The sequence below is a fragment of the Oryza brachyantha genome, chromosome 6, assembly GCF_000231095.2.
Source record: "Oryza brachyantha chromosome 6, ObraRS2, whole genome shotgun sequence".
Taxonomy (NCBI): Eukaryota; Viridiplantae; Streptophyta; class Magnoliopsida; order Poales; family Poaceae; genus Oryza; species Oryza brachyantha.
Window position 1 is genome coordinate 12,023,562 of NC_023168.2, and position 13,460 is coordinate 12,037,021.

Sequence of the window (13,460 nt, forward strand, 5' to 3'; positions counted from 1 at the left end):
TAAAAATTAAAAAATATATAATATATCTTATAGAGATTCATGGGAGGTGGCCTTATATTACTTATGTATTATTAATATATGGTCTATCTCACGTACCCACACTATGTTAGAATTTGATAGCTTCAAATCTACAATCTGTTTTTATTCTCTTCCAATTTCTTTCTTGGTATAAATATGATGTGATAATTTTTGAACCCACTTTATGTCACTTATTATACTCGGTCTTGAAAACATTAAACACCCCATTATGGCTATGATAAAATGAGATTATCTACTTATAAATTATGAGATGATAAACATCTATATAAACTTTTGAAAATAGCTTCGCGTATAACATGTTCGTACAATCCATGTATGAATCAAATGGCCCACACGGCACTGGCACGGACGGCGTAAGACTCACGGTGCGCTGAGCATACGCATATGTTGAACCGCCATCATAGTATGAAAATTGTTATAGTATAGCATCGCTCTAAACTTTTCATCAAAAGAATATACCATCTAAAAGTTCAAAAAACATGCGCACAGAAACGTTAAAATAATATCTGTATCTACGAAGAGACCAACCTATACGCTCTCTGGTTGAGAGCTCGACTCGGACCTGAGCGCATCGGCATCGCACAATCGGGAATAGCACACATATACCGCTCCCTCCTCCACTTGCCGGCTTCTGCCTGGGTGGTGCCTCCGATCCATGGCGCTCTAAACCCTAATCCGAACCGAGGAATCAAACCAAATCAACCGGAATTTGGACCAAAATCGAACGAGGAAAACGAATCGAGAGCTCTCGGGATCCGGCGATGGATCGCCCGCGCTCCTCCAAACGCGGCTACCACTACGACCAGGACTCGCCGCCGCCCCGCTCCAAGCCCCGCTTCGAACGCCGCGGCGGCCCGAACCCTAACACCAGCTACAACCGCCGCGGGCCCCCCGGCGGCGGCGGAGGCGACCGGCGCGGCGGCTTCCTGAATCCCGACTCCGCGCCGCCCCCGCCCCCACCGCCGCCGCCTTCTTCGCTCTCCTCTTCCGCGGCGGCGGGTGGCGGGGGCCCCGGCCTCACCACCTCCTTCCGCATCCAGTGCCCGCAGTCCAAGGCCTACGGCTTCCCTCCTAGCTTCATCGCCAAGGTGCGGGACGACAGCAACGCGCTCGTCACCGTCCACCCGCCCTACCCGGGGGACGCGGTCCGCGTCATCGAGACGGCCGACGGCGCGCGGCGTGAGGCGGATGGGCGGCCGCCGACGTTCTCGCCGGCGCAGGAGGCGCTCCTTATGGTGCACCGGCGGATCCTGGAGACGGAACCCGACGACGGCGATGAGGATGGGGAGTATGGGCCCAGGGCAAAGGATGCCCGTGACCGAGGAAAGGTGACCACACGGCTCATTGTGCCGCGGCTCCATGTTGGGTGCCTCCTTGGCAAGGGTGGCAAGATCATTGAGCAGATGAGGGTCGAGACCAAAACGCACATCAGGATCCTGCCGCGCGACCAGCACACGCCGCGGTGTGTATCATTATCGGAGGAGGTTGTACAGGTATGCTGCTGCTTGTAATAATCTGGTAAAAGATTCATTTGTTACTTGACAATGTACAATAACTTGGAATTATGGGTATAATCACATGGTTTGATAGTTATATTAGTGTACACATAAAGGGGGGAAGCAAAACTTAGCTAAACAGATTATGCTCTTAGGTGGTGACTAATTGCTAGTCGCCAGCAACATGCCACAGTCTAGTCGCCGCCTAGTTCCTGCTTGATCGCTAGTCGCTAGTCAGTAGGTACCCCTCCTAGGCTCCTACTAGCGACTACTGTCTATGTGAACACTGATTATGCTATATGTTGGACAATACTTGGGATGCTAGAATTCAGCATTCGAGTACTGCTGTGTTGAAGAGTTTGTAAAGTTCTTCCTTATGAAATTTCTTGATATGGTGATGATTAGTCACTTTGCTTTGGGTTATTGAGCAAATTTGTTTCACTAAAATGTGTATGTATGAGGATAATTTCCAGAACGAACCTGGATATTCCCAGCCAGATGCAAACGGTAAAAAAAAAATGGCTTAAGAACAACCACAAATCAAGCAGGAAAGCTAAAAGCGGGACAAGGCAAAAATCTACATAAGCATATATAACAAAAAATGGTTTTATAGCATTGAAAGATACCTGCATTAGTAATATATTACCTACCTTTCTTGGTTTACTTTAATATCACCTAAAGTTCCACAAGTTTGCAGGCAGTCTGTGTTACTATGCCATCAAGGTTTGCTTTCTTTGTTTTTTGTTTGCTTTTTGTTGAGGGGGGGGGGGGGGGGGGGGGTTGGCTGGAGGGGGCGAACCATGCCACTCTTGGCTGACGAAACTGAACTCATTGGTTAAATTAATCACGTATGCAGCTTACCTACGCCAAAGATTTTTGGATGGTAGCACTGTCGCCATGGCCAGTTTTTGGTGAAAGCTGCTTTCTGGATGTCAATAGCTCAAGAAAGTCAATATGTGGCAACAAATTCAGATGGCAACTGATGCAATGGAAGGCAAACACATTTTACGGAAGGGATATGAGACGGCCTGATTGTGTGTGTGTCATGGGGGTGATGGCATCTACCCAACCATGGTGCTGTTGCCAGGCACGTAGGCTGGGCATACTCCATCCCTTCTGTTTTCCATTGACTTGGGAATGACAATGTGCATGCTATTGGACATGCTGCCATGGTTCCTGGACCAGAGCAGGCTTTGTTGGGGGGGGGGGGGGGGGGGGGGGTGTTAGGATCAGATCAGAAACAGCTTGCAAGTTGTTGCGACTGCTGGTTGCACAGAACTAATCTCTCATAGCAACATTTATTTACTGGGCATAAGTGGTAGAAAATATTGCGTTACAATTTGATATTATTTTTCCAAATATATCTGAAAATTGTAGGAAATGTTCCAAGTTCCAGTTACTACCTTTCCTACTAGCTCTCACAATTATGGTGACCTATGGCCGTCATTCCAAGATGTCCTCAAGAACTGCTAGTACACGTGAACTGGTTCTAGACCGTTGTCTCGTTAACTTGTTTATATGATGTTGCTTACCATTAATCTCTTTACTGTTCATATCTTTAGCTTCTTTTGAGACTGAGTTTGGCGTTATAATCTGATTAAGGGCTGCTTTGGTTTAAAGCCAAATTTTGCCCTACCAATTATTTGGTCACTTTAATAGTATATTCTTAATTCTTGGATCGAAGCTAATACTTGCCAAATCTATACTAGATGAATTAATACTATACCAAAATATTCGTAGTGCCAAACCATGGTAGGGCATAAAACCAAAATGGCCCTTAATGTCACAATGTTAGTTCATTAACTGTGTAGTTGGTTGCAAGCAACACAGCGAAACTGATTTACACTTTCTACATGAAATCTGGTCAGCGGTATTTAGCTTCAACTTTGTTTACAAACATATTTAATTTAAACTAGCCAGTTTTTGATAGGTTAATGATTTTGGTTCCTCTATGGAACTGACTTAATACCACTTTGTGAAATTAGTCTTTGCTTGGTTTATGAGGATTTATCAATGTTATGTTTGCTTAATGCTGAGTGCTTGCATCAAAATAAATATAACAATAATCTATGCTGAACGTATATGGTTTATTGATCTCACTGATGTATATGGAACGACTTATTATTTGAGGCTATATTCAAATATTACTGGTTGAATGTGTACACTAAAGATTGACAGTTCCAGATTTGTCTTCCAGAATGGATGAAACTCTCTCATGTCAACTTTAAATAGGACTGAAAAAAGAGCTTTAGATTGCTGTTTGAAAACTGCTCTGATGATCTGAAATGAGCTAGGTTATAAGTGATACTACCTCTGTATTTTAATAGATGACACCGTTTAATTATTTGTTTTATTCAAGAAACTTATGTAATCATCATTCATTTTGTTGTGATTGGATTCATATTTTAATTATAACTTAAATTGTTACATATTTTTTAATAAGACGAATGATCAAAGGTATAACAAAAAGTCAACGGCGTGATCTATTAAAACATGATCTATTAAAACATGGAGAGAGTACGTGATAAAGTTATATCTCTTAACATATATTGCAATTGTGATTATAGATGCATGAAAGGATAAATGGCATCCCCTTTGAGAGTCCTGTTTAACTGTGACACACTTCTCACTGTTGTGTATTATTGTCATGACATGATGTTACAGGTTGTTGGTGAGGGTAATTGTGTTAAAAAGGCTGTAGCGATAATCACTGATCGCCTAAAAGAAAGCTTACACCGTGATCGTGGTCCCTTTCGTGGACGGATGAATTCACCAGAGCATCGATTTCCTCAAGATGACGAATACTTCGGTGCACAGCAGATGCCTGCATATGAAGAACCTTATGGCCGACCTGATCAAATTAGAAATAATACTAGCATGGAGCCACCAGGGTATGAGTTTGATTCCAATGGCAGCAAGATCAATGACCATCCTGAAATTCCGTACGATGACATCATATTTCGAATTCTTTGCCCAAATGACAAGGTTAACAGTTTAGTTGGAACACGTGATGGAGTAATAGATATGCTACAGGAAGATGTTGGTGTTGATGTTAGGCTTACTGATTCTATTGATGGCTCTGACGAAAGGATCATAATCATCACATCGAGAGAGGTAATACAGACTCACTTATGCCTTTTAGTGTAACACTCTCCATACTACTGCTGTTATGTGAAAAATTGTAAGTTATAGCGTGCGCCCCTGCGAGGGGTGAGGGGGTGGGGGTTACAGTTTCTGTTGGTTTTTCGAAGGTACAATTGCCGCTTTAACAAACAATGCTACGATGTGCAGCATTTTGTTGTACTAGCATATTGCCTGTGTGTTTCAACTGGTTTTTAATTAAAGAAAATGATCGTTAACCCATTATTACTACCATTTTGCATGTATTTTATATTAATTCATGTATATATTGCCACCGCCTTAAAAAATGGGAGTTGGTGTTGGGGTGGTGGCAGATTCACCACCACCACAACTCTTTTTTTTATCAGAACTACTACTCCTTTTTAGAGTAATATAGATATAGATACAAAGTTATCTTTGCCAGATGGCTAGTCCTTTTCCCGTAAGAGATACTACTGATCTACTCATTGATTCAATAATCTAAAGTTGCATAGCTAGATTGGGCAGTCCAATTTTTTAAGTAGTAAAGTAAGTTGATTGTCTAACCTACGTGAATGAAACAGGAAAATTTTAGCTAGTTGGATTATCCAATACCTATACCATAGTCAATATTCAGATCTTAGGCTTTATTTAGAGAAGGCTTAGAGCGGTGCCTACTTGCATGTAACCTCAGTTTGGCCTCAATTATGATGTTTTTATTTGAACCTTTGTGTTATTCTTTTTGTTGGGATTTTGCTACTATTTGTATCAACCATCATTGTTGCCACTGCAATTTGGGTTCGCTACCCCTCCCCTCTCCCTTTTGCCCTTTTGCTGACATGTTTCAATTTTGTTATAGGGCCCAGACCATGAGCTTTTCCCTGCTCAGGAAGCATTGCTACACATCCAAACTCATATTGTAGACCTTGGTCCTGATAAAGACAACATTATCACAACAAGGTTACTTGTCCCTTCAAGTGAAATTTCTTGTTTCGAGGGAAGGGATGGATCATTATCTGATATACAGAGACAGACTAATGCAAATGTACAGATATTACCAAGGGGAGCTCTTCCATCTTGTGCACTAGAGTCTGATGAGCTTATACAGGTCTGTCTTCACTCCCAGAAGAATCTTCATTTTTGCTGTCTTAAGGATTTAACTATATGGCAGAGACCCACCATATATTTGCAATTTAGAATGTGTTTGCTTCTTTTCTTATTGAGCCAAGCTAGAGTTGAACTATCTTCTGACTTGAATTTGTGTTCAAATCAAGGCATGCTATCTTCTTTTTACTGCTATATTCTTGGTTGCACACATAAATGATTTTTTAAAATTCGTTTCCCATATTTCTGTGGTTTAGCTCATTATTGTTCTTGCAGATTGTAGGAGAGATTAGAGCTGCACGGAATGCTCTTGTGCAAGTAACTTCGAAATTACGAAGTTACTTGTACCGCGAGATTCCTGGTCCAAACCAACTTAGCATGCCGGTTCATGGCTCCATTTCTCCAGCAAAAGGCTCACCTCAAGGACTATACCAGGGAAATGATATTTCAATGCCACCCTACCAACAAGCCCATGTCCCAGCTTCATGGAATTCGAAGGTATCTCTTTAGTACTTCAATTTCCTTTCCAGTCCATACAGAAAAAAAACATTTATATAAAATCTTATTATTTGTTGGTACTGACAAAACTTTTGTGATATGTATGAAAATTTTCTCTAACTTTTACCCCTGGCCTCTTATCTTTGTGGGCCATTCAGTTTTGGCCTCAAGTTTCCTTTCATAAAGTGCATGACAAAACTTGGCAGTGACGTAAAGGGTTGGAATATATGCAAAAAAGTTTGTGCTGTAGGATGTTAAATATTTGAACTTTGATGCATATTGCTCTTGTAATTGCATAAAGTTAGCCATTGTTTGGAGCCTTTAGAGTTGGACTTAATATATGCCATTTTTGATATCTCAGGACAGCGGAGGCGGTGCAAATATGTCATTTGAGCAAGGGAGCAACATTAATGACGATATGAGGCAAAGTTCTGCAAAACGGTAGGTTTGAATCTTTACCATCTTATTCTGTTTGGTTTTTACATGACCACCTTATTTTCTTTTTCCGTCAGATTTGCTGTTCCTCTAGTGACAAGAAGCACATTAGAAGTTGTCATACCAAAGAGTGCTGTTGCAAGCCTCACTATGAGAGCTGGAAGCAAGCTTGCTCAAATAAGCGAGGTTCTGTATATTCTGTCTTTTTTTAGTTGCGCAAAGGGCAGACAGCCTATTATTACCCTCTAAACTGTTTGTTGGTCACAGATGTCTGGTGCCACTGTCACACTTGCTGATGAAAGGCCCGAAGTCACGGAAAAGGTTGTTCGAATATCTGGTACCCCTGAGCAGGCTGACAAAGCTCAGAGCCTGCTTCAGGGATTTATTCTTAGCAGTGAGTTTATTTCTCTCATTCTTGTTCCTTTTTCATATTGTCAGAATGGAAACGATGTAAGACTTTCCCACTTTCTATTGTGCAGTCCAAGATGACATTCCTTCAGGCTAAATTGGAGGCACGAGTCGTACGCTGTATGTTCAGTAGGGTGTAATGCATCGAAGTTCGTGTGAGGTATTTTAACCTCTGTTAGCATGAATTCTGGCTGATTTAGATTATTCATGGGAAAAATGTTCATTTATGGTATGCTTTGACCATCTATCCAAGCTGTGAAATTCTACCATCAAGTTGCCAACATGTATTTTGTTCAAGTTCTAAAACAGGCATGCAGTTTCTTGCAATCACCCTACCTTGTAGCGCTGATACTGCTTATTTGGCCGAGGTGTAAAAGCACTAGTAATTGTGTAGTTCTTAACCATGTTTTAGGTTATAGACTTTGTTTCTCATTTATGCTGCGAGCAGATGCTCAATAGATAGGTAGGGATATTTAATAGTATATATTGTTCTTTTATTGTTGATTCGGAACTTGAAAGTCATTTTGTGCCTGAAAGCTGCTATCTTGCCAACATGTATCCAACCTATCCATGCCGACCACCAGACAATCTCATTTAAGAGATATAGTACTTTGATCAATAATCACTTTATTTATATATCGTTTATGTGATAAAAGTATAATCAAAAGAAAATAATTTTGCATCACAAAAGTTATATTATGATAGAATAATTGTTGGTAAAATTCTTCTCGTAATGAAATAAAATATACTTTATATGTTGAAACGGAGATACATTATTAAACATTTGTTCTTTTCTTTTTGGTTTTCCTTTGCAATATTTATCAGACACATGTCATCTAGCGTCTTAGACGCAAGATGCCGGGCTGCCGGGCTAATGTTTAGTTTAAGCCCTAGTGCCCTAGTTACCTCTAGACATAAATCGTGTCTAGATGGTTGCAGACGGTCAAAAACAGTCTAGACGAGTGTTCTAGACGAGCACGGGGTGTGTTTAGTCGGTGTAATATGCGTCTAGACCTGTTTCTTGATGATACATGAATTTTGGCATGGTGAGCTTGAGATCTTTTTCATCATGTTTGAGTCAACATAAAAATATGATTAACCGCTATATTTAATCAAGGCATCATGGACATGCGATTATCGGTATATTATCTATTTATTTCGATTGCTTTTATGTTTGTCACTCCTGATTGACTTGAGAACTAAAAAATCTGATCGGTGCTACCATTTATCATGTAATTTTATGTATATATCCGTAGTGCATATCATTTAGACGGCATCTAATGTGTCTAATTCGTCTAATGCATCTAAAACGTTGCGTATACTGTTTAAACGCTAGACATAGACATTGGCTCGTCAACTTATTTCATCCTGCATCTAAAGAACATTGTTTTTTTTTACATTGGGCACCAAAGTATACACTTAACCGTGACTCATTTAGGGCCTATTTAGATGGATAGTAAACATTGCTTTATTTGTTGTGGTACCGTGAGCAAATTAAGTTTTACTGCATGTGGGCCAGCAAACTGTGGCATGCCGTAGCTGTTGATATCAACCGATACACTGCAACGGAGAGTCAATCTGTCCCTTGACTTGGTTTTGCAAATCAATATTAGGAACCGTGTGTATTAACCAGTAAGCAGCTGAAATTGACAGCCAATCAGGATCAGGAAGTCTCCTATTCCGCTATGAGAGATTATGAAAAGAGATAGCAATGTTAAGGTACCCCCATTTTCAAATGTACCACTTGCAACTCATTCCATGTATACAGATTATCACTATACCCCTGTTTTACAATTATAACAAGGTGTTCTAATTTTTTGAGATTTATATGGATACATATATAAACATATATACATTAATTCATATCTGCACGCTTACATAATATAAAACAGATAAGAGTAATATCGCAAAAGGTACCTGTAAATCATTACACTTCCATGTCGCCTATTGACTATTTCAATCCGAATTTTTACATTTTACAGCATGATACCCTGAATAAGGTGTTGATAAACAGACAGGTAAAGATGAAAAAAAAATTCATCCCGAGCTTGCCAACTTGAGTGAAAAACAAAATTGGATCCAGTTCTCACAAAAATAACAGTTTATTTTAATGTGGTTATATGGCAAAGTTGGCAACAGTTAGATCATCTGCATGCACAAGTAAAAAACACAAGAACACAAAGAAATAGGTACACCATCCTTTGCAGCGTAGAGAAAAAAAAAAATCCCATCTTCAAACCCTTACCACCATACTAGAAGCACGAGTAGCTTAACCTCAATAAAGATAAACCTTACTATATAACATGAAGTGAAGGTAAAGGTAATATCAGTCTTGATGATAAACCATTAGCATTGCCAGCTACCAAATCCAAATATGGTAGGTAGGTCAGGCAGTCCTAAAGGTGAAGCAAGCATGATAAACACAAGTCCTTGACAGTGAATCAACCAGTAATCAACCACGAAGAAAAAATACATGACTAATTACACAACTGCACAAGCACGATAGATATTCAGCCACCTAAATCTTGTATTGCGTCAAAACTGGAAACAGATTCAGTAGGCATCCGTGTAAGATTTACAATTTATTTCCTGTCTTAACTCTTTGAACAAATAGCACACCCTACTCTTAGTCCAGAAGTAGGAAGCACAGAACACAGGGCCAGTAGCACCACATAAAGTTCATAGTAGACCAAGTCCCCAATATCTCAGAAAGAGCTAAATCTCAGATTATAGACAACCCAGTTTGGCCCTGAAAGCAAAAACCAACAAAACTAAGACAAATTACAACATTAATTGCAAGTTACAGCGACATATGCTACATTGAAGGAGCTTAGGGTAAACATATTAATAAACTGATGTATTTACAACATCTTCCGCCATATCACACATTTTAGTAGAACCAGAGAAACAACAAGCCTGTGTGTCAAAAAATTACAAAGCACACTGTGAAGGAGATAAGCATCAAACAGCATCCCTCTACACCACAACCTATTTGATGCTGATGCTTGCAGGAAGATGAATGGTAATCCAAACATGGAAGTGTCACACAAATAGGGAAGTAATGCCCATCACTATAGTATCATTGTAATCTGAATATATAATCAGCAAATATTGACTGACCTGAAATTGAAGTCATGAAATTTTGAATGATTTCTATTTAGATCATATGTATTTCTACCAGCAATAGAAAAATAAAAGATGAGTGGTTTCTAATAGGATCAAATGTATGTCTAACGACTGTAATCACCCCGTTTGTTAAAAGAAAATCTATCAGGTCTAAATAGCAACCATTTGCACAAAAAGAACTTCAAGGCCAACCAACAATTATAGACAGTTTACAGTCGAAATCGATCAATCGTACCATTCAAGGCTTCAAGTATGCGAAATCAACCAGTCGGAGAACCAGAAGTCACCCCAATTATAGCACAACCATCAGCAGCAGCAGCATGTATGCATGTGTACTGGAATAATTACGAAATCCAACAATTATTTAACCACCTCAAACCATAACCATAATGAAAGCGGCAACCAGCAATCCATAACAGCCAGCCCACATAGTACCACATAACTATTAAGTAGAACATAATAGTAGATGCGGAGAAAAAAATAAAAAGCTTAGATCTTGTCGATATCCTCGTCCTCGAACTGGATGTAGTCGTCGTGGTCGCCGCCGTCCTCGGGCCCGTCGACGTCGACGCCCTCGTTGAGCCTGAGCGTGTCGGGGAGCTCGCCATAGGCCTTGAGGAGGCGGGCCTCGTCGTTCATGTACTTGAGGATGACGTCGGCCTTGTCGTCCTGGTAGTCGCGGAGGCCGACGAGGATGATGTCCCCGGCGGCGATCCAGACCTTCTTGTGCATCTTGCCGCGGATGTGGCAGAGGCGCTTGGTGCCGTCGACGCAGATGGCCTCGCAGCGGCCGTTGCCGAGCATCCGCGTCACCTGCGCGTACTCCTGCCCGTCCTCCTTGAACACCAGCTCGCGCTTGTCGTCGTCCGCCTCGTTCTTCCCCCTCTTGCGGTTCTTCCCTCCCTTACCCTTGTTCTTCGGCATGGCTAGCGGGCGCGGATCCTCCTCCCCCTCCTCCTAAGCTAGGCGGCGAGAGATGCGAAACCCTCGCGTTTCGATCGAGATTGGGAGCGGTGGCGGTGCGGTATGCGGTTTCTCTGGGCTGCGGCTGGGCGTATATAGTGGGGGTGGAAGCGGACGGCGAGAATCGGAGGGGGTTTTCTGGCCGTCGGATCTAGGGTTGGAGGGAGATGGACGGATGCGATGGGCTTACCATGATGGCGTGTCCCGACGGCTCTCTAGGAGATAACCGGGGCCCACACGGTCGGTGGGGTGGACGAGAGAGTTCCCGTTCCGCATTACGTCCCGATTCCGATCATGAAACCTGCTTTTATACGACTGTCCAAGTAGACACGTATATCAGTAATATATATTGATGCTAACGCTAAATTGCACTAATATATTTGATAAATATAATTTAGCATGAGTAACTTTAGCAAGAATGACACAAATAGCGATTCAGACGTGATCATAAAAATATGATAGTTATCATCCATTTGTTACAAAACAATATATACTTAGATGTGCTAGAAGTAGGTACGTGCGATACTGCCCTTTACCATATTTGATATGTTAGCTATCATCACATGATATCTACTATTTGCTCAGTTCTTTTCTTAAAAAGTGTAAATGATAGTCGTTATTTCTAAAATATAAACAATTATTTGCATTAAAAATTTATATTCTACCTCGTTGTTTCAATGGACTTCATATTCTACGCAATACATAAATAATTACAAAGCATTCCTCACCTACCGGTCGAGAATGTCATTATACACAATATTCTTTGTGCTCTTGTAGTGAGGTCTATTTGTTTTCTTTGGTTTGGCCAAAATCGTTTTTGTTTCCCTTGACACGCCCCTTGAAAATGCAATATAAGTTATCCATGTTCGTACCATTTGCTCAGTCTTTTCTTTAAAAATATAAATGATAGTCGTTATTTCTAAATTATAAACAATTTTTGCATTAACAATTTATATTCTACCTTGTTGTTTCAATGGACTTCATATTCTACACAACACATAAATAATTACAAAATCATTCCTCACCTACTGGTCGAGAATGTTTTTATACACAATATTCTTTATGCTCTTCTAGTGAGGTCTATTTGTTTTCTTTGGTTTGGCCAAAATCGTTTTTATTTCCCTTGACACGCCTCTAGAAAATGCAATGTAAAGTTGTCCATGTGTTAACGCCAGATTTTGGCAAATAGCCGTTATGGATTAATGCACGATTAGAGACTGAATCAGATAAGAAAAGGGCAATCGGACGGAGGGATAAACCGAAGGCAATACGGGTTCAACCGATAGGGTCTGAATCGGATAAGGATTGGAGTCCGATTGGGCCCAGAGGGTTAGAGATAGATTTAGGACTAATCAAGAGTCCATGTAACTTAGAGTTATCTGTAACCAGAGTTTGTTTAGGATTTTATATCTAATTAAGGTCCGTGTCTAATAGGTTAGTTGCTAATACGGATTCGTATCCGGTTAGGTTAGTTAGATTCTAGGATATAAATAGGGTATCACATGGCTTTGTAAAGGACAACAATCAGTTCATCCAATACATCTTCGGCGCATCGCCAACCTTTTTGACAGAGCGAGGTCTCGGCGTGACGTTTGTTAGCTTTGCAATATAGTTTGTCTTCGTCAAAGTGACGATCGGCTAGAACAAGACTGTCTCGATTTGGTTCGATCTCCTTCCTAGCTGGTCAATGATCTGTCTAAGGCTTGTTGTTGCTTTAATCTATTCTTGGTTGAAGTAGTGATAGGTTCTCGATCAAGTCATTGCGAGTTCTTTGTTCGATTTGTCAATATAGATCTATTCAACTTGATTTTGCCTCAGTTTAGTCCGATCAATCTAGTTGGATGGGTTTAGGGGTGGATAATGAGCCAGCTTGGCTCGGCTCGGTCTATCGGCTCGTTATCATAACGAGCTAAAAACCCAACTCAACTCGGCTCGTTACAAAGCTCGAGTTGTCTCGTTAGGCTCGTGAGCCATGCATGAAAAGTGAATCTAAACAATTTTTCAATAGATTATACAAGCAAAATTTCAGTTCAAACATGAAAATCATATGAAATTTTATCTAAATATTAAAGTTTGAACCAACGTATCACATGGTGAACCTATGAAGTACTGAACACATGCATTCTAGGGTGGAATCAATAAACGCCGGCAGATCACGTGTCTTTGGTCTAGCTCATTAGGTTCGCGAGTAGCTCACAAACTAGCTCGAGTTGGCTCATTATCTCTAACGAGCTAAAATGCTAGCTCGACTTGTTAGAGAAATAAAACGAGCCGAGTTGAGCCAAGCCAAGT

The 13,460-nt window shown here is 40.8% G+C and overlaps 2 protein-coding genes across 2 annotated transcripts; one reads left to right on the forward strand and one right to left on the reverse strand.

Annotated features, from left to right (window-relative positions):
- Positions 1-634: 634 nt before the first annotated feature.
- On the forward strand, positions 635-7,695 carry LOC102712456 (RNA-binding KH domain-containing protein RCF3). The gene is made up of 8 exons (XM_040525450.1): positions 635-1,532; positions 4,200-4,649; positions 5,494-5,742; positions 6,015-6,236; positions 6,598-6,677; positions 6,749-6,857; positions 6,939-7,065; positions 7,151-7,695. The coding sequence occupies exons 1-8, from the start codon at positions 801-803 to the stop codon at positions 7,174-7,176; spliced, it is 1,995 nt and encodes a 664-aa protein (XP_040381384.1). The 5' UTR covers positions 635-800; the 3' UTR covers positions 7,177-7,695.
- A 2,803-nt stretch (positions 7,696-10,498) lies between these two features.
- On the reverse strand, positions 10,499-11,247 carry LOC102713000 (eukaryotic translation initiation factor 1A). Its single transcript, XM_006656000.3, has one exon. The coding sequence runs from the start codon at positions 11,127-11,129 to the stop codon at positions 10,695-10,697; it is 435 nt and encodes a 144-aa protein (XP_006656063.2). The 5' UTR covers positions 11,130-11,247; the 3' UTR covers positions 10,499-10,694.
- Positions 11,248-13,460: the final 2,213 nt, after the last annotated feature.

Bases quoted from the DNA above. Each gene is read 5' to 3' on its own strand.
- LOC102712456 (XM_040525450.1), top strand. From the start codon at position 801: ATGGATCGCCCGCGCTCCTCCAAACGCGGCTACCACTACGACCAGGAC. The intron at 6,237-6,597 runs GTATCTCTTTAG...TTGATATCTCAG, and splicing joins CAGCTTCATGGAATTCGAAG to GACAGCGGAGGCGGTGCAAA. The intron at 7,066-7,150 runs GTGAGTTTATTT...TCTATTGTGCAG, and splicing joins TCAGGGATTTATTCTTAGCA to TCCAAGATGACATTCCTTCA.
- LOC102713000 (XM_006656000.3), bottom strand. From the start codon at position 11,129: ATGCCGAAGAACAAGGGTAAGGGAGGGAAGAACCGCAAGAGGGGGAAG.